Source organism: Mixophyes fleayi, chromosome 5 (assembly GCF_038048845.1).
Source record: "Mixophyes fleayi isolate aMixFle1 chromosome 5, aMixFle1.hap1, whole genome shotgun sequence".
Classification (NCBI taxonomy): Eukaryota; Metazoa; Chordata; class Amphibia; order Anura; family Limnodynastidae; genus Mixophyes; species Mixophyes fleayi.
Window position 1 is genome coordinate 204615567 of NC_134406.1, and position 22370 is coordinate 204637936.

Below are 22370 nucleotides of genomic sequence, written 5' to 3' on the forward strand. Positions count from 1 at the left end.
AGAAATACTAGGGCTGGCAGGTTTGGTCTTCTAAATCTGCAGTCACATTGTACTGTGTTATATAGGTAACACACAAAGAGAAAAGCTCATTTGCTCCATTGCTAATTGTCATTGCTGAAATAGAAATAATAGGGCTGGCAGGCTTGGTCTTCTAAATCTCCAGTCACATTGTACTGTGTTATATAGGTAACAGACAAAGAGGAGAGCTCCATTGCTGAAATAGAAATAATAGGGCTGGCAGGCTTGGTCTTCTAAATCTGCAGTCACATTGTACTGTGTTATCAAAATGGATTCACAGCAGTACACAGAAGACCGAAGCTTTATTGAGACACACAAATATAGGGAAGGGTGCATAAATTAAGGCAAGACATTCAACAAAACTTCAAACAGTGATGGGGGAATGGGTTGGAGGGGATAAGGGGGGGGGGAGGACACAAACCCAAGGTTTTATTGAATAAACAGACACATAGGGGGAGAAGGAGAAGAGGAAGACATAAAATTAATCATCTTCCTCTTCGTCAGGACTGTCAATGGTGTTATAGACTCTTAGCAGCCTGTGGATCAGCCTGTGACAGTACTTCTCCCTTTTCAAGATGAGGTGAATCCTGGCAAACCAAATAGCGTCCTAAAGCAGTTCATAAGGTGCCAGGCCTCCTGGACTGCCCCAATGGTGTGGGTCCCAGTAAGAAATCCATAAAATACTGAATGGTATAAAAGGCAAGTTCTGGGCACACTGTCCTTAAGTTTATGTTCCAAGAAATCCAACAGTGCCTGTGCAGTGGGGCAGTCCCAAAAAATAGCTGTTTCCCTTCTGGTGATGCAGAAGGGGCAATGTATATATCGGCACTGGTTCCGGTAGTGCATAAATGTCCTGAGAGGCAGACTCACGTGGATAGCCATCCATGCAATGTCTTTGTGCCTATTAGTCAGCCTCTTAGAGGCCACATTCTCCCACACGTGTTTTGTTGTTGCAGCATGGAGCCCTGGAACAGGCTCCATAATGTCTTTAGCTCTGATGAGCTTGTGGACAGTTTTTGGTTTCCACAAGTCTGGTTTAATTCCCTCCAGATGGTGCTCCCTCACAAATTGTCCAACATCCAGGTAAAATTAAGGTGTAGTCCAGTTGTAAGGGAAGGAGCTGTCCCACTTGTCCCAACCAAGGGTCCTACAAAGAGACAGAAGGAAAAAGCGAGACATGGACTTCACAGCAGTGCAAATGTTCTTTTCAATAAAGAACATTTGCAATTGCAGACAAAGAAGGCTCACAGCATGGTGGGGATATCCGGGATCCCTTTCCCACCTTTGAGGGGCTCCTTGTACATGACCGCCCGCTTCACTCTGTCCATGTAATAGCTGTAGAATTACCACAGTTATCCAAGGAACAGGTGAAGCGATCAAATGAACCATAACTGATTTCATGATTCTCAGTTTCACTGTACCGGCCATGTTCTCAGGGTGACGATGATCTCCTCGTCATCAACTTTCAAAGCTTAGTCTGCAGGGGCCAGTGACACACCCATTTGTTTTATCAAGTCTCTTAACTGTTCTTTAAACTTTAAAATGTATCCTCCTGCCTCAGGGCCTCCTCTGTATTATTCTTCTGAAGTGCAGTGTATCTCTCGTGTACAAGCTCTCTTAAATCCGGGATTTCAACCGGTGGGTCACGCTTTAACTTAAGTACGGCCTCCTCAACTGCGCATAAATATTGGTTTAAATCTCTGTTCAATGCAGCGTATTCCAACATGACAGATTCCATGTTACCCACATGTTCCGTGTCACAGTCTGTCTGAAGCAGATCTAATGCCATTCCACTTGTAATATCCATTCCTGTGTCTACATAAGTTTGGCAGTTGTTCATGGATGACAGGGAGGTATCCACAGAGGAGAAGGAGATTAAAGACATGGTTTAATAATGTACAGTTCATTGACAGCACTGTTAGGCTTAAGGCAGCTAAGCTATTGTTAGCTTGTTTTGTGGGGGCCCAAACAAACCAAACACTTCAGCCACAAAAGTGGCACTGCTTATCGCTTGATTTGTTAAACTGTACATGTCCTTTTCAATATCTTACATAAGGGTGTTTGGGAGGCCCAAGGACAATTCCATCTTGCACCACTTTTCTTTTCTGCCACAGTTGTGTGGCAATGTTTCCTAGATGTGCTATGAACTTTTGTGTGTTTGTGCCATTGCTCTGTTGCTTAGCATTCAGTCAGCTCACTGCAGTCTTTGTTTGAAAGTGTATGAAAATAATATTGTGACCTGTGAGATGGTCAAAATTGACTGCAAATGACTTGAAATTATTGTCGTTGAGGTTAATAATAATATAGGGGGAAAAAGACCAAAATTATGTGATTTTAGAAAAAAATAGGGATCCGAAACCAAAACCAGAACACACAAGGGCGGTTTTGCCAAAACCAAAACAAAAACACGAAGTTAATCCAGATCCAAAACCAGAACACGAGGGTCAGTGAACATCTCTAGTAAAAATAAAGCTAGCCAGTATTTATGTGCTACATGCAAAAATAGGCAGAGTTTTCCCTGCATGCAAAAAGGCATTGCACCCCTTGCATTGCTACATGGTTTGTCCAGTTGCACATTTTATCCTAATTTTAGTCCCACTAAGTGCAAAGCTAGAGGCACAGTTTACCTCCCATTGCTAGCTTTGCTCAGATCTATATAAAGAGATTTACCATCATCATCATTATCCTGCCAATAATGAACACCCAACATTCTTGTGTTTGCTGCCAGGTTACTGTTTCATGGATGGCTGGTAACTTGGTCCCATATTTTGTCCATTTCTTGGTTATGATTATTTGACTCTGCTGGAACTGCTGCCTGGTCTATTTTCTTGTTACTGATCCAGTGGTAGTTGTCCTGACTGTCTGAGATCTCTCTTGCCCCCTGTTCCATTCCTGTGGTTTTCCTGCAACTCCTTCTTCAGCTACCTTCCTTTATTCCACTCTCTGGTGTGCCAGTGCCCATGCAATGACATAGAGAGGGCTATTTACTACACTGCATGCCTTTTAGCTAAAGCTAACTGTGTACACTTTCAGTGATGTCACAGAGGAGGGGGTTTGGGCAAAGAACAAAAAGGTTTAAAAACACAAAGATGAAAAAATGTTCAAATCCTTTAGCCTTCGTTAAGCCACAGATTATGCTAGAAATTATGTTTAATTCTGAACCACCTGTGTTTTATTTTAAAAACTGGGAATTGCAAAGAGCAAAAAATTGGAACATTTGGGGCTCGTTTAGAGGTAGACGACAGTTGTTTTCCCCTTTAAAATAAAAATGTGAATCTGCCTAGGGGACCAGGCGTTTGCTGATGCCAAGTATTTACGTGGTCTGCTGCCACCCAGAAAATGCTCTGGGCTAAGTGCTCTGCACGGAACACATGCAGCACGCAGGGCATGGGGCATGGAGGGCACGGCCTCTGCCTCCTCCCAGCTGGCTGCTCACGCTAACAGTTAGCTGGATTGCAGGGCGTGCTGTGGGAGAGAAAGTACACAGAGGGGAACTCACACATGAGCCGAACCTGCCGGGTAGTGCAATCGCCTGGACGACAGGATTAATATACAATTTAGCCACCCACATAGGAGGCCAAATTAGACAGGATCAGACTTCTTGGGCAGAATCACTTGGCATCCTTGGAGCCTACAAGAGGGACTGAAGATAAAGGCCACCTGTGGCAATCTTCCATCTGCATTTATAAACATGAAAGATAATGATTCTATTGATTTCCATAGGATGATTATCAGGCAATGTGGTCATGTTCGGGCCACACACACTGTGATATTGGGCCAGTTACCTGACGTTGGCAGCCTGAGTATCTAGCATTATAAAGAGCTGCCTTCTAACATTTTTATTTATGTTTATGTCAACATAGAGGCAGTATTAGGATTTATACATATTTCTTTTAGATAATGAGCTCTTATAAGTACGGCAATCCTTTCTATTCTTCTTCCAAGGTTGTAATTGTTATGTTTTTGTAATCAATATAAGGCCATGGATATATTGCTTACTCCATAGTTTGCCATGGGAGATGTTGACAATTTAACCTCCCGATTACCATTCCTCTAAATAGTTCGCTTGAAACATATTTATTCTCTTTCTATATTCGAACAACCACCTACTGACACCCAAACTAACATTGCTGTGTGACTGGATCATACATCCCTACCAAGATTTTTCCCCATTGTAATTGGGCTGGACCAATATGCAATCTGTAGCTCTTGATCTTCTGTGTCAAACAACTATTTCCCTTTAGACTGTACGCCTGGCCCTCTTACCTATTTGTGTGTTTATTAATGTCTAGTTAATATTGTATTTGTTACCAATTGTAAAGTCCAGTTCTATATGCCATGCAGTACTCAAGAATAAGATTGAGACACTTCTCCCTCAAGTGTCACTTTTTACAATATATTTCATAATCATATCCCTCAGAATCCATTTAAATAATGTATTCACAACAGAAAAGAATGGAAAAAAGCATATTAAAAATCTATATCATGGTGGCTTAGTGGTTAGCACTTCTTCCTCACAGCACTGGGGTCATGAGTTTGATTCCCAACCATGGCCTTATCTGGGTGGAGTTTGTGTGTTTTCCCCACGTTTGGGTGGGTTTCCTCCAAGTGCTCGGGTTTCCTCCCACACTCCAAAAACATGCTGGTAGGTTAATTGGCTGCTGACAAAATTCTCCTTGGGGAAGGGAGGGGAGAGGTGTTAGGGAATTTAGACTGTAAGCTCTAATGGGGCCGGAACTGATGTGAATGACAAATATTCTCTGTACAGCGCTACGGAATTGGTGATGATGATGAAATATCCCAAACCATAAGATTAATATTCCTTTGACATTCAAGATGTTACTAATATAATGTGAATAAACGAATTATATGCATTAATTAGTTATGCAGGGAGAGTTTTTCTCTTTTAAAAGAAAAGCGTTTGTGTGAATCATTAAGCCATTTCCTTTTGAATCATCTGAACTTCTTGACTTTTTGCACTAAAATATTTCTGAGTCAACATGACCTCCTAAAACACTATTGTTCGGTTTATTTGATTACAGAGTGACACAAGCGGAATACACACCATTAGAACGAGCCAACACAAACACATACTTTCCAATTATCATTCCTTATTTAATGATAAGCTGCTGGTGACCATCATATGAAATGAAAAGTGAGTTTTTTATGTTAAAGCTATTGTGGCTGTGAGTAAAACAAGCAGGCAAACTGCTGAATTATACCAAGACACTGCAAAACAAATAATGCAAATATATGGCCGACAACTTCATATCATATAGCTGAGATGCTAATGATTTAAGTATTATCAGTTGCAGGGGCCAGTACCCAATCAGAAGTGGTTAGATAGTACTGGTGAGAGTCATGATGATAATCCTTGTCTAACATTGCAAAAGTCAACCAACACAAGCAAGAGATATGTCTTCTAAATGTGACATCTGAAGTTACTGAATAACTGGGAAGACACTATTCTCTCTTGTACATGTGACATTTTATTACATTATTATATTATGGACAAATCAGGCAATGCGACTTTTGCATTCACTATTAATGCAGTCAAACCCCATCTCTACATGTGCAGGCTGCTGCTAGTATATGTAGGAATAACAAGATTTAATCTCCAAGGTGTTCTGACCCATCCTGTAACCCTGCCCTTTGATAAAGTCTAGAAATATGATATCTCACTACGTGGTCATCTGGTCAATCAAAACAACAGAATTTTAATATGTTGCCAACATTGGCAGGAAAGAGCTAAACTTAGAATAAAGTGTATTATTGTAATAGCGTATACTGCATAAGAAAACTTGGGGTATGTACAAATTTTTGGCAGGCAAATTCAGGAGCATAGCAATAGTCAAAGCAGTCCGTGCAGCTGCTACAGTGAGATTTAGGCCATACTTGCCAACTCTCCCGAAATATCCGGGAGACTCCCGAAATCTGGGTCAGTCTCCCAGACTCCCGGGAGGGAGGGCAATTCTGCCGATTCCCGATCGGCTGTGGAAAAGTAAATGGAGGGGGCTTATTGGCATCATGGACGCGTCATTGTGTCCCTGCCCCCTAGTTTTATTGGTCGAAAAGGGTTGTAACCGCATTGGGGGTGGGGCTAATGGTGCGATTCTTCAAACCCCGCCCCACATACCCACCTGTTCCCCCGGACCTCCCGGGACACAAGCTGCCAATGTTGGCAACTATGATTTAGGCCCTTAAGACAAATGGGCATATGGCACCTACGGAACTTCTTTTACGCTTTGTTTTCCTGCACACAGTGGACAGCCTAAATGCTGCATTCCTGACACCATTGAGCGCAGCCAACCACAGAACATCTGTTAACACTTTTAAAGGGTTAATTTATTTTGCATTCTGTTCCCCCATCACGGTGTTCAAAAGTCTGACATGTTTAGTATACATTGAATACACTTAATATCTTATTCCTTTCTGCAGATGAGTTGTGACTTGCGTCAGCTTGCAACCATTCGACAGTACAGTACCTGCTTCTGGTGCTGGAGTAACTCAGCTGTCTGAAGCTGGGGAGTGAGGTCTCTGCTGTGCTCTGTGGTGGAATGCTGGGGATAATCTGTTAAGGCAAACACTCCATCGTCATCATCATCATCATCATCCTCCACTTCCTCCGAGTCAGGATCACTTTCTCTGAAGTCAGGGTAAGCAGCAAATTCAGGAAGGGCATTTAGTTGATCGATCTGCAAAGAGTTAATGTGTATCTTACCTTTTACATGATAAATGTGTCAGCAAGAATTGGAATAACTACATATGCATAAATCTTTTATAGTATAACTTATGTGTAGACAGAAGCATTTTATTACAAAGTAAACTATGCACAGTGGAAAAAAAAACCTTGTAGTCACAGTCCTTGGCTCTTATAGCTTGTTCCGGAAATGTAAGGTCAAAAGTCATAATTTAGTCACTTCAAGAGCAAGCTATTGGCTGTTTGATATTAATAGCTATCAAAGGCTGCGTGTTACCGAGCTGAATAATATATTTAAAATAACAGTATACTTAACTATAAATAATAATCTTGCTCTCTTATCCCCATCTGCAGCAGGTTACCATGTTAGGATGTCAGGATGTTCTCTATCTGTGCTTGCAGAGCGTAAGTGACAGGCCTGCAAACTTGCTCCATACAAATGTTTATTGGTGCATTCATAAATGGGTGAGGACCAATTATAATACAGCAGCATAGCAGCTGAAATGCTACATACCACTTGGATACTAGGGCCCATTTGCTTATATTGTATTAAGATGAACCACAGAAACCAATCAGAAATGACCTTTTATTTGTTTAATGTGAATTAAATAATGAACGCACTTGTCTGAATGATTACTATGCTTTTGTGCAAATTTGCACTGAAGTGTAATATTAGTAAATTAAATAACCTATTCTAAAGATGAGAATGTCTTTTAGGTTCTCTGTAATGGAGAGGTGAAGATTTGTCTATTAAAACTTTACTATTTGACAGAACTCCAGTAGAATGTAGATGTAACACAGAACGCAGCATGTAGCATTCATGCCTCAGCTATGGAAACGTTAGTTTTGTTATGTAGTGGTCCTTTCATTATAACAACTTTAAAAGCACAGTTTAGATATCATCATTCATATTTCTCTAAGTATACTACTTTTTTTTGTCTGCAACTTAGATAGGTGGGTTACAGAATAAAACAAATTCTCTATTACCTGATCATTCAAACTTGATTTACAAATTACACAATAAATGTTATGTAGCAAAAAGCCCTACAGGTCACTTCTCCACGTTCAGTTAATTCAAATCAAAACTTGGGAAACTATACATACAGCTATGGGATCTGTTATCTGTAATTCTTGGGATTTTCTGGATAAGGTCTGTTTTCTGTAATTTGGAGCACCCTGCTGAAAAATTGGCTAAAATAAATTTAAAAATAATGTTTCCCTGTCAGTCCCCTGGTCATGGAATTGTATAGCAGAACTCCTCATAGTAACTGTAGGAAGAAACACTGATTATGTTTGTGTGTATGACAAAATTACCAAACATCAGTAATCATTTACTTGTTTCTTTATCTGGTTTGTGTAACTTTCTGGTTTCTAGCTCAGAGATGCCATATCTATAGTCATTATTAATAATAACAATCATGATTGAAAATGGACAGGTTGACATTTAGTCCAAAGTTTTCTTATTGAGCTCTTTGAGAACAACTAGTAATGCTGCTATAAGGTAAGTGTCCAACACTACACAAGTAAGACACGTCCATGAAATAGACTACCTGCAGTAACTCATCTCCCACGTCTTCCTCCTCCACCCTCTTACATTGTCGCCAGTGTGCTAGTAGCCACTTTAATTTGACATAGAGTACAAAGACATTCTGTTTGAAGTTCCTCAGTTCCTGCTGTAGGAGGCACTTTTCCTGGCCCCAGGTTTTCTCCTCCAACTTATTTTGTAAAGTGAGGCTCTGAACCTCCAAGTCTTTCCTCCGGATGTTTTTCAAATGTTCCTGTTCCAGCTGCGTGATATAAAACAAACATCTCTGTCAGTGTGAATGATCAATACATTGAGCACAGCACATATTTAGGCTTTTTCAATTTAAATCACATAAACATATAGAAATGATGGATGCTTAATAAACGGTATAAACTGTACATGTAAATGGCAATTATATAATACATTTGGGATGAAAAAAATTCATGTGTTGCCTCAGTTTGTTGGAGCATCACAACTGCTCCACCCACCAGCCAATCATCAGTCTATCAATGAAGTCATGTAACTATAACAACCAATCAATTAACTTCTTCATTTGGTTTGTCTAAACTACTTTGGTTTGACTACTAAACACTATTATCTGATAGGTTTCTACAGGTTACATCATTGCTCTTTGTATGTGATTAATTAAAAAAAATTGCATTCGTCACCCACCCATTTATTGCAAATGCTTTATAAATGGGTTTTATGACTTTTTCCCATACTAGTTTTGGGGCATATTTGCAACATTATTATAGGCACAGTGAGTAGCACATGAAACTATCTACATGTGCAGCTTATGTATATTTCCTAGGGCAGGAGAAATTTGTCAGAACAAGTGCAACCGGATGGTGTGCAAGAAATGTAATTATTTGTTAATCTGTGATGATCTCTTCAAGGGCACAACTTTGAAGCAATATATTTTTTACTGGTACACTAAGGCTGCATACCCACTGGCATTACAAATGTTTATGCTTAAAATTTGGAACTACCACAGTGCCTGAATCCACCGACAGCCGACAGCCAGGAACTAGCTCTGTGCCTGTGGTCGCCAATTGCTCAAAGTCCGGAACCAGTGATGTACCAGTAATTATCGACTGCTAGGAGCCAGGAACAAAAACAAGTACAGTGCCTGTATCTATGTAAATGTATCACCAACAACAGCTACAATTGTTCTCCTGCTATTGTTTGTATTAAATGGATGTCATGCCTCTTAGAGTATAAGCTAATTTGGGCAGGGTCATCTTTAACTTCTGTATCATGTCACTATGGGGTCTATTCATCAACGAGATGCGGTGCAACTAAATAGGCATCGCTGCACATCACAGTGATGCATATTTATGCTTCGCTTGAATGCATCATGCTGGGGCTACTCTGGGAGCCCCAGCAAAGTGACAGCTCTCCTGCAATCCAATTTTCCTATTTACACTTCCACTGTAACGGATTCTGCGAAGCTGAAGAGGCTTCAGCAGAATCCCATAGGAAATGTCAGGTAACGCCATCCTGAGATGGCGTTACCTCTCTGTGCAATGTAAAGCTTATCAAAGCTTGATGCATTGCAGAACATCGCATTCGCCATAGTAATCTATGGGGACTGTGATGCTGTACGGTATTAGCCTAAATGGAGATTTCTATGAAATCTCCTTCGTTAGGCTGTTAATACATAGTAAATATACTTAAAAGATGCAGGAACAGTAGTTTTTTCATTTTGTAAGCATCAAATAAGCTTGATGCATAGACCCCTATATGTCATTTGTCTGTATTATGATCCCCTCAATGTAAAGTGCTATGTAATATGTTGGCACTTTATAATTTCAAAGATGATAATAATAGTAATATTATGGCTCTTATAGCATAAAAATACTGACACTTCCCAAGCTTCATAAGGTAAAAGTTGCTAGGTAACCACAGAGAAGTGCAAAAGATAAGCAGTTGTATGTTTCATGTTTACACAAGTCTTTGGAAGATATTTGCCTGATTCTAGCTTTGCATCAGATATTAAAGCTGTGCTTGCACCTAAGTAAAATATTTTACTCAGATGCCCCCTCATCCTATCTTGGGGCCCCAGGGCTGCTACATGCATCTGTTGTTTCTGAGGCTCTTCCGGTCTTGGAACACAGAAAAGGCAAATTCATTCACCTAAACAACATTAAATGGGGGTGGAGGGGGTGTGTAAGTAGGAGGACCAATCACAAGATGCAATTTCTTGATCTGACTTGTGATTGGTCCTCCCACTCACATCACCTCATCCCGGTATTCAGGTAGGGCTGTAAGAGGAACTAGGAGGAGGGGCACCTTATAGTAAAATATTTTACTAGGTGGTAGTGTCTCTTTAACATATTAAGCATAAATTGAAAACTTGTCTTCTCAGGAAGAATATTGCTCCAGTTTCTAGTACATAGTGCAGTCTAATTTAATATACTAGTGAAGTATGGATGTTCTTAAAAGACAGAGGAACCAGCCCCATAACTAAGCTAACCAGAACCATTCTACATACACAAAAATAAATATTACACTGCTAATACAAATTAAATTTCAAATTATTGCTGGGAAAATTGCCTTAAGCATATAAACTAATTTGCTGTAAATTAATAAAAATAAAATATAGTAAAACAAATGTGCACTGTGTTTCAGGCCAGGGCTTACTAATGTCAAAGTACTAAAGATATTTGTCTATGCTGAACTTATCAATTTTTCCTCTGTGTAATCGGATCTTCCCAGGCCATATAGAAGTATAGGGGATAGATCCGCTTCTCTGCCTATCTAATAAAACAGGAAAAAGAAAGTGACTAGAAATTTGGATGAATTTTTGGGATTAAAACAGGACAAGTGGGAAGTTACAGGGTTTTCTGTGCTCTCAAGTCCTTTTTAAACTGTCATATGATTTTCAAAGGTTTAACCGATCCCCAAATAAATATATGACATTTAGTTTTATTATAACTGGCACATTTCTGCAAGTTATATCTGAGTATCTTGAGAGATACATATAAATATGGAGATGTACATACAGCTTTGTAACATGTTTTGATTTACATATTAATTAAAAATGAAATCGCAGTAGATTGAAAAGAACACAGACAAAAGGGTGAACTAATACCCTGGAGCAGCTGATAAATGTGTGATGACAAGTAGAGATTTGTCATAGCACAATACTGGGGCTCAGCACACACCACCCAAATCTATCATGAGCTGGTGATGAAGGGCCATTTGCATAGGAATTACCTTATCTACTGATAAATTACTGCTCTATGTAACTATATAATTACTACTAATCTGCATAGCTACTGAAAGCATTTCAATATCTGGTCCCCCTACTAAGCCATTTTTTAGTCTGTAGTGAAAGGCTCAAACTTTAATTGAAAAGGATAATTGTATCCAAAAGGGACCAGGCAGAGAGTAGCAGATAACAATAGGCTCTCCTCGCTACCCCTAGACAACATACTGCCAGCCGGGTGTGCAGAAGTGAGAATAGATATACTGAATACTCGACTGAAAGCAAGTAACTGTTGGAGACCGGATTCAGTGAGGATGTGTAGAAATATTCTTTAAGTATATATTTGGTACTGTACTGACATTTGGGGACTGATTCAACAAGGAACATAAATGTCGATATTTGCGTAAAATTGCTCTGCGCATGCTCAGAAACAGACTATACTCCAATTCATCTTCGAACGCAAAGGACACTTTCAAAATCTACGATTTCAAGGGCGGCACGTGGGAAGCAGACATGATCACTAAGTGCCAGAGCATGGTCATCCATTAGGCAACCTAGGATCCCACCTAGAGCTCTGCAGGCAATGAGGAGCCTGGAATTATCGCAACTTGAAGTTTTTATAGGGTATTTTTACTGAGGAGCTCAGATTACTCTAACCCAATATAATGCAGGATTTATTTTGATGAACAGAGGTGCTAGAAGGAGGCCCAAGCCGGTATCTTGCCCAGGGTCCCAGTGGGTCTTAATCAGGCTCTGCCTCCTCCTACAGTGACTGTGAGGACCTCTGCTACACAAGGCATTGGTGAGCGTCATATGGAGGCATTGGGGGAAAACACAGTGGTCATTTTTAAATGTACTTTAAGCTCCAAATTATGGAAAACTCTTTATATAGAAAACCTTGTTCCATGTATTTTGGCTAACAGATGCCATACCTACACTTGCAGGCTGAATTAAAAAAATGATGTCAAATAATGTATGTTCTGGAGTCTTTTAAAATGTATGGGTGGCTTTACCTCAGTGGAGGCAGCTTTTTGTGGACTGAATCAATATCCATGACAATACAGTCTATCAATGTACTGGAAACTAGTGATAACTGAATAGGAAAAGAGATACCTATTTTAAATAATCACTAATATTTTTGTTTAAAAGCCATCAATTGTACAAACCCTCACACTGTAAATGCACAACTGGTAAATGTCAAGATAAACAAAAGCAAGGAAATTTTCTAGACTTCTGTCCTGGAGTATTATATTTCTGTAGTGAGTGCAATGTAGTTGGCACTGGAAAGAGCGGTGGATTAGAGAAGTATAATACCTGAATGAGTCTGTCTGTCACCTTGTCATGCTCTTCTTGGTGAAGTCTCCTTTCTTGTTCAAGAATAGCCTGTAGTTCACGTAAAGTTGAATTCTTTTCAGGTGACACATTATTGGCGAGCTGCTTATTAGAAACGAATAACACAATGTTACACATATTTTAGCGATCCATGCAGCTAAGCATCACAAAGCAGTTTTTAGAAGTCTAACTATGCAGAACATACTTGATCTTTACAGAATTGCATTTTCCTGTCTAGCGACAGATCTCACAGTGCTCTTCACTTATTAAGTTTGTTCTCTCCCAAAGTGTCACTTTTTCCTCTTGGCCATTCACTATTATTTTATTGCCAGTTAGTTATTTTTTTGCATTTTTATATTTAAATTATACCTGTATACTGGAGAAACATTTTATAACAATGTAAATAGAATAAATGAATTCCTAGACATTATATCATAAACAGGTAGTAGTCTTCAGCTCTTACTATACTACTCAACAGGAGGCTGTTGTATTCTGACACACAGACATAAAGATTCCCAAAAGTCAGAATGCTGATGCTTCCTCTCTACCACTAAAGTTTTGTCACAGTAAAGTTATAATAATATTTAAATGATTATTATGTAGTATGTTCAGGGCCGGATTTACTGCTAGGCAACCTAGGCAACTGCCTAGGGCCTAGCGGTCCCCAGAGGGCCCAGTCAGGACTGGCGGTGAGCGGGGTAGGCAAGGTGGAGAAGCGCTCCCCTCCGCCTGCCATCCCTCTCTGTCCGCCGACATACTAAAAGAGACTGCGGCCGGAAGCAGACTTAAAAAGAACAAACAGTCATGCGACCACGTGACTGATTTTATTTTTAAGTCTGTTTCCGGCCACAGTGTGAGGACTAACCGAGGAGCTGCGTGGTGGAGAAAAAAGAAAACAGGAAGACCAGAAGACAGAAAAGTGGAATACAAAAGAGAAAAAGACAGGTAAGTAAAACGGAGGCACATAGGGTGAGGTGATAATGAATGGGCACAGAGGTGACACAGTGAATGGGCACAGAGGTGACACAGTGAATGGGCACAGAGGTGACACAGTGAATGGGCACAGAGGTGACTCAGTGAATGGGCACAGAGGTGACACAGTGAGGGGGCACAGAGGTGACACAGTGAATGGGCACAGAGGTGACACAGTGAATGGGCACAGAGGTGACACAGTGAGGGGGCACAGAGGTGACACAGTGAATGGGCACAGAGGTGACACAGTGAATGGGCACAGAGGTGACACAGTAAAGGGGCACAGAGGTGACACAGTAAAGGGGCACAGAGGTGACACAGTAAAGGGGCACAGAGGTGACACAGTGAATGGGCACAGAGGTGACACAGTGTAGGGGCAGAGAGGTGATACAGTGAAGGGGCACAGAGGTGACACAGTGAGAGGGCACAAAGGTGATATAATGAAGGGGCACAGAGGTGATATTGTGAAGGGACAAAAGTGGCAATAAATGGGCATAGTGTGATGATTGAGGGACAAAAGTGACAAGGGCACATCCTTGGATTTATGCGTATTATTTTTGCAAACAACTTAATTTAATATTAATATTTAATATTTCTGTTCTGACTTAAATACTTATTAGGTTGTTTTGACCCAACTACTTAAAAAAACGGGACTGCTCGGTAATTATTTAGGGTGCCTTTTTCTGCAGCAGGCTGGCCTTGCTCTTTTCACATGTTAGATACGCCCCCAAAGATGCAAGCCACACCCCCACCTCCTTTGGCTGCGCGGCGGCACATTCTTTCTCATCTACTTAACTATAGGGGTATATGGTAGGCATGCGGTGGCACATGCTTTCACTTCTACGTAACTATAGGGGTATATGGTAGGCATGCGGTGGCACATGCTTTCACTTCTACGTAACTATAGGGGATTATGGTAGGCTGCAAAAATATTGTGCTATGGATTGTTTTAGGGAGGGTGCCCAAAAACAGTATCCTGCCTAGGGCCCTATGAGGTCTTAATCCGGATCTGAGTATGTTAGTACACTTGCAGTAAATGCCTAATCACAGATATTGCTTTTTAATCACTGAGGATTCTTCTATTCATCATCAAGTTAATTCATCAAAACTGATTTAATCACTATACATCCAGGGCCTGATTCATTAAGGAACATATGTCCATCTATGTGGCATGTGTTGCGTATGTGCAAAACTAATATTTGCGCCAAAGAATGCAATTCATATTCGCGAGTAAATGACAGTGCTGACTGCCTATGATTTGAAGGGCGTAACGTAGGCAATGTACAGTAAGTGCGTCCGATTCAAGCTTTGGGCATCTCTAAGGTACATGTTGTTCAGCAGTATCTTTTGCACCAGCTAAAGGGCTAGTGTAAGTGCCAAGTAATAGTGATGACAGATGTGTATGTCTGCTAGAGCATGTGTTTGCAATTAGGAGAAACTATAAAAGTTAATTTTATATACAGTATACATTCATAACATCTCGATAAATGTCTTTGAAGGGGAAAAGGGAAAAAAATGACTTTGTCTTAATGATTATTAACAGGTGACAATAAAAAAAAAAAAAATTCTGTGCGTTCTGCTGGGATTTTATATTGCACATATGTATTCTTTGTATCCTGCAGTGTGTTGTGTCTGTCTGAATAGAGCAAGTACTGAATATACAGAGCGTACTTACACGCGTACTCACCTAGACATTTCTTCAGATCCGCTTGTAGTGAATTACAGTCGTATGGGCGTTCTTTTGAAAACGCAAATTCCGTACGTTTTATGTTCCTTAATGACTCAAGCCCTAAATATCTTTTTAGTAGTCTATGACCCCTACTAAAAAGATGCATTATGTCACCTTCTTTAAGGCGATTATGGGAACCCCAATTTTAAGATAGAGTAGAAGTGAAGGTAAAACTGTGTTTTTAACCATAATAAGCTACCAACAAACTGTGTTCATTCATAAGTCCGTTTGGTCATTTTGTCCAAATGGTCATTTTTAACCCCGCACATGCAAAGCATTAAGACCTGGTTCTGGCTGCCACCTGAACAATTACGTCAGTGAATGCTCAGATTGCTACATGAACTACATAGTTAATTGCTTGTCAGTTGGCAGAACTAACTATGTGAAATGTCAAGGCAAGCTCTGAGCAATATTCACCTGATACACTGCAGCAAGGATGGAAAAAGGGAATAAACGTATAATACAATGAAAAATCTTTAATGTTTCACAGCTGTAATAGCTTTCCAAGTCCCCTATTGCAAGTAAACCAAGCATTACATACTGTCGAAAGAATGCATCCATTACCACGCAAGAAAGTATGTAATAAATACATGTGAGAAAAAAGACAGCTCAGAGACATTAATTGTTCATTTTACTAAAGCCTTGCTGGACTAGTGTAATACAAGACTTGCTTTTAACAACACATAAGACAGCAAAATAAAATAAAATTAAATTAATTGTATTTATATATTTACTATTGTTATTATTATTATTATAAATGCACTCAAATGCTATGTTTCATGTTTCCTTTCCTTATTGTCTTATGTGGCTTCTATAAGTTGTTAAGTCTGCTCACAAAGTTTACCAATCAGTGGTTGTGGTCTCTGTGCCATGATAACCTTATCTCCTTCCAAAGCCCTTCTATTAATCTTATACATGTTTAGTAATCCCTTGCCCACAATACACTGTTTTTTGGGCTTGGCTTAATGGCAGATGAAATATCATTGGGGGATAATATGAAGTCACTGGGGCCAGGGTGTCATTAACATAATAGTAATACAAAAAAGAAAAAGAAACTATGGAAACCATACAGTATCTCGTAGTTTTTACATTTGCTAATGGACTGAATACATATATGAAAGTAATGTGTAAGCTTTAACTTGTATTTAACTTTGATACATGATGTAGTAATTCCAGTGCCGGTTTGAATGTGCCTTTCCATCTTTTGAACCAATGAAATTCTCTGGTTTAAAAAATAAATATATAACCTTATTCTTGCATGATCAAACACGTCCAGATGCTTAGTCATTATGTAAGGACTAGAAAATCAATGAGCTTCCCACTGAAGATGTTTCTTGCATTGGTACATTTTATAAATACATTGCTGGAGTAAGGACCAGTTATACCGAAGCGTCTACCGTTATGATAGAACTGATCTGATCATCCTCATTCTCCTATCATATAATTTAGAGAGACATATTCATTAAAAGTGAGCCTTTTTAAACATTGACTGGTAGTGTTGATATCGTTCCCCCCTATTCATGCAAGTAGCAAGCTCATGGGGAAGTGCAATGGACAACACCACTTACAAAGGCCCACCATTAAAACAGAGACAAGAGCAGTTCTAGATTCTTCAGTGGAGACTTCCGGGAGAGGAGACCCACTGCTTGATGGGATCATTACACTATGCCTAACTTTGCAATTTTTTGTAACTTAGTGAATAACACCTAAAACAACATTTTTTCGTTATGGGTGTATTTTTTTTTAACAAGACTTTCTAATAAATCACTCATAGCATTGCTCTGATCCTCTTAATATAAGGAATAGTAGCAGGAATGAACTTAAATAACTCCATTAAGTGTTTTCTTTTTTAATAAAACAAACCCTTCTCCTGTGTCGTCCAATCAGCATTCCCAATACACTTGCACTACTCGCTGTATTCATCTCAAGTTTGCCATGTGGCACAGCAGTCATACAATCCGCATTTAGATAAACATACACTGTTCTTTGTATTCATTTAAAGTTCTCCATGGAGGCACAGCAATATATAATAAGCTGTTTTATCTAAAAAACTGATAGCAATCTGGGTGATTATAGGGAAAATTTTATTTATAAAATTGTATACACTGTATTTAAAAGTGCATGAGTTAAAAGGGACCTTTCACCATATAATAACTGCATATTATTTCATAAAAACTTCCTGAGAAAAACTGCATATATAATAACTTAATTCCTTATCTAAGGCTATTGCAGCTGATCTGACATAACCCGCATTGGTTAGACGCTACTCCCACAAAGTGCTCCCACTTCTGGTGGAGACTGTAGAAATGGGGGAGCACCGATGAGTGAGGAGGAGAGAGATAATACCACTGTGGCCAATGCTCACTCCGTATCAGGCGGCCTCATCATACTACTAGGGCTAGGGAGAATCATAGCCGTACTAGTCAATGGAAACTGGTTTTAAAGAATGGCAAATTTTAATGTGATTTCACCAGATATAAAATCTTTCAATTGGGGACATACTGATAAAGAAAGACCTTTTACAATACAGATTTTACAAGGTCAACTTTAAAGTCTGCAGGGGTATGGACATATATTCCTGAGTATGGAAAGCTTCCAGTGGTTCTATTAATCTATGATTTTTTTTCCAATTAAGTAACTACACAATTCAATTATATTTCCATACTAGTTTCCAAGAAACATCAAAAATCATTTATTTACTTTTAAAACTCTTCACTTACTGGTGGGTACGGAGGACATATTTACAATACAGATATAGACATCTTTTCTTATCTTATTAATGCCAACTGCTATATTGTTAAGGACAGAAAGACCCATGGAAATGTCGCTTACTGGACTATAACTGTACATGATGTAACAGATATAAAGAGTAGGAGTTGGTTAGTTACGGTACACAAATTAGGATAAATGACAGGGTTATGGCCAGCAATGTATCATTGCTTATATTGAACACAGGTTTGGAGATGTAAAATCCTATACTTGCAAGGGCTTCATGATTAACGGAATCCTGAAAAGCAGCTTGAAATGCAAGTGTTCTTGCAAGACTCATTTCAGAATTCATTTTCAATGGTTATTAAGTGCACATAATCTGCAAATGGACAGTTCATAAATGGAGGCACACAGACATAATTGAGCTGAGGACAATTACAATATGGGTTGATCCTTCAGTGCAATGCACCTGGAAAACTTAGTTAAGCTACTAAGCCTAAAAGCAAGACAATGTCTGTGTAGATCTAGTTGTAGTGGGTTATACAACATTGCTGACCTCTAGACTGAAACCGCCCTTATCTCCTGGGGTGTAGGGTCTACTGTCCCCATCTGCTCTGCGATGTGACTCATGATTTACAAGGAGACGGTGGGCATCTTCTTCATGCTCATGGTGGAGTTGCCAATCCATTTGTTCTCTCAGCTTCGACTGCTAGGTGCATGGGCAGTATATAAACACAACGAAAACAAAAGAAAGGGGTGGGAGGATAAAGAAAAAAAACAAACACACATACACAAAAAAACAAAAATGGGTAAGGTAGAGGACTTAAAAAACTACAAGACAAAGAAAAGCGTGAACAGAAAAATTAACTTAAATATGGTGGCATAAGAGAGTGATGAAAACAAAACCAAAAAGAGAATGAGCAAAATGATGGGTTGAAATATCTGAAAAGCAAAAGAGAAAAAACAGGGGGGGGAGGGAAGAATGCAAACACTGGTTATGAGACGCGCATGCAATGAGAGATGCATGTGTCATACCAACAGCAAGCGTGCAGGCCATGAAAGCATCAGCATACCAAGTTTCTTCCCCATTAAGACGCCAAATGGCTAAGCCACATCTGCTTTGCAATTTAGTGATGCACTAATAATGAAAACTAGAGTGACTTTACTGGCTATTCATAATACTGGTAATTAGAATCGCAAAGATATAAAATAATTGTTGATAACAAACTGAGATATTGGCCAAACCTTTCCTAGGTAGGAGGAAATCACCATATAAGAGCTTTTATTATTTACAAAAAATGACCAAGTTTTGACAAAGTTAGTATTTTTGTAATCGTGAAATGCTACAATTTAGCAACATAATAATTTAGCTGGGGAAAAAAAACAGTGCCTGTTTGTTAATGGCAAAAGAAAGCTAAAAACAAATAATGAAAATTAAGCAACATCTATTTACCTGAAAATCAGTTATCAGTTCCTTTCCAAGATTTCCAATGGCAGAATCCCGAGAAGTTGATGTCAAGTTGGACAAGAAACTAGAAGATTCAGTGAGATGTGGCATTGGTGACAGGTCTTCGACATGCTCTTTTAGATCCTCATTGGTTTGTTCAATTGTTTCTAGAAAACAATGCAAATCTTTCCTGAATACCTTCATTTTACTATTGATGCTGTTTAAAACTTCTGATCCAGTGGCATCTTCTCTTTCTGGACAACTGTTTAGCACCTCCTCCACAGAACTGCTCATCATCTGCAGCTTGGCATCATAGATAAAGCTGTCTGTGTCTGTAATAAGGTGGTCTACAGTTTTTCCTAGTCGTTCAGCTTCCCGTTTTATGTTCCTAAAATAGTGGCTATCCTCCCTCTTTTTAAATGGTTCCAGACAATATATGTCACCAACTTCTGATAGTTTTACACTTTCAAAGCCTGACGTCTTCTCATAGGCATCTTCTGAATCACTCTCCCCACCAATAGGTCCTTCTCTCTTTGGTTGAGTAGGTCGTCCATCTTCACTGTCACTTTCTTTTTTCCCTGCATCGCTTTCTGCATCACTGTCACGTGGGCTTGCCGTTCGCATTCCCAGGTGTGATTCAAGATCATATCGCTGTACATTTGACAGTAAGACCCTATTTTCATATTGAAGTTTCATTATCTTAGCACTTAGGTCACTTATCTGGATTCTAGCTGACTTTAGTTCCTCCTGTATTGACCCATTGCATTTGGAAGGGTTGTCGTCAATCCAGACAAGGTCCTGTACTGGTCCAAACTTAAATCTATTCAGCTCTGTTGTAAGTTCCTTATTGTGATCCTCTATCTCAGAAATGGATCTCCTCAGCAGCTCTGCTTCCTCTTCCACAAATTGGAGGTGGCGGCGTAGCTCTGTGGCAGATTCCATGGAATCACCATATGGTGAGGTAGGAATGCTTGAAACATACTCCCTGCTTAGAAATTCTTTTTCATACTGACACCTGAGGTCTTCCATTTCTGCTTTAATGCCCCTGTTTTCCACCTCCAGCTCTACTATTTTTCTGCCCAGAATATTAGCTTCTTCTTCAACCAACTTAAGACGCAATTTTAACTCGGCCTCTCTCGTGCTGGGTGGACCCCCACTTTCTCCTGTTGGGAGAGGACTTTCCACATCTCCATAAATTGATTTGTATTTTTCCAGTTCCTGTTCTAGATCATCTTTTTCTTTTCCGAGTTTGGCCATTTTCTTTCGCATCAGTGCTGCTTCCTCCTTTGCAAACTGAAGCTGGCATTTTAAATCGGCACTGTCCTCCTATACATCAGGAAATATATAAGAAGGCTAATTTACTGGTATTTTGAAGATGATGTAATTTTAATGCCAAAACCAATACATGCAGATTTCCCACCAAGTCATGGCAAGAAATTGTTGCACTTTTGCCATAAAATATTTGCAATTGTATTATTACAGTTGTCCAATACATTGGTAGCCGATGTTATGTTCCCATAATTTACAAAACTGTACTGAATAGAATAATGATAGAATGTATTAAATAGAACTACTTTATTTATTTTTTTGTTATATAAAACTAATTGGAACATTTAACTTTGCAAATACATACTATCAACTTTGTCTTTTTTTGGCTTTTAAAAATGGTTGTCCCCTTTCGGACATTCACCCTTCTTTAATCACTACCTCCCTACTCCAAATTTGGTGTGGTTCCAGCTTGCCAATGGACCTCATCATTCAAAATCCCATGGATAATGCTATTTTCGTCACTAGGGGCCTGTTTCATTAAGGATCTTAACTTAAGAAACTTCTTATTTAAGTCTCCTGGACAAAACCATGTTACAATGCAAGGGGTGCAAATTAGTATTCTGTTTTGACATAAGTTAAATACTGACTGTTTTTTCATGTAGCACACAGATACTTGATAGATTATTTGTACACTGAAAATTAAAGTTGATATTTGTGTGCTACATGAAAAAACAGTCAGTATTTAACTTATGTCAAAACAGAATACTAATTTGCACCCCTTGCATTGTAACATGGTTTTGTCCAGGAGACTGAAATAAGAAGTTTCTTAAGTTTTAAATCCTTAATGAATCAGGCCCTAGTTTGCAAGTGAGGACAGGACCAACGTGCAGCACAGGAGCCTAGACCAAGCAGGTCTTCTCAGGTTTTCCTATGAAATTGCTATGAGGTTCCCAAGCACCTGCATCTGCAGAGCATTACCAAGCAAAGCTGAAAATGGGGTCTCAGGAGTAGGACTTCCATCTACAAGGTAAGGTATAGTGTTTCATTGCATATTAGAAGGACATACCCCAAAAGTTGACATGGCCTTTAATGAGTGATCTAGTTAAAGAATACATAAGAGTAATCTCATGTTCAAGCAGGTCCGCAAAATGCAGTGACATGTTCACCCAGGGTCGACAAATATATTATGTACAGATCTAGGACAACTGCCCGTCGGCATTTCACTGAGGCTCATTTGAAAGTACAACCACTAAGAGCAATTAATTGAATCGCTGCATCTCCAAGTAACCCCAATGCCTCTCCCTGAGCTCTAAAGGTATGGGCCATGCAGTATAACCCTAAACCTCCCTCCCTGATAACATTTGCTTGGTATTTCTTGTTTTGATCATTTGTGAGCTACGCTCTTGGGAACAAGTGGCTGGAGAACTATCAGGGTACAACAGAAATTACATTATAATC

The 22370-nt window shown here is 39.4% G+C and overlaps 1 protein-coding gene across 5 annotated transcripts in view; it reads right to left on the bottom strand.

The window, feature by feature from the left end:
• MTCL1 (microtubule crosslinking factor 1) overlaps positions 1-22370 on the bottom strand; it is a 161396-nt gene that overhangs the window by 39267 nt on the left and 99759 nt on the right. For 2 of the 5 annotated variants that reach the window (XM_075213304.1, XM_075213308.1), the window contains exons 5-9: positions 19650-20969; positions 18753-18905; positions 12769-12891; positions 8269-8505; positions 6504-6713 (exon numbers count right to left, since the gene is read on the bottom strand). In XM_075213304.1, the coding sequence (XP_075069405.1) occupies positions 6504-6713; positions 8269-8505; positions 12769-12891; positions 18753-18905; positions 19650-20969 (2043 nt within the window). The remainder of the gene's footprint in view (positions 1-6503; positions 6714-8268; positions 8506-12768; positions 12892-18752; positions 18906-19649; positions 20970-22370) is intronic. The other 3 variants (XM_075213306.1, XM_075213305.1, XM_075213309.1) reach the window with 3 other exon arrangements.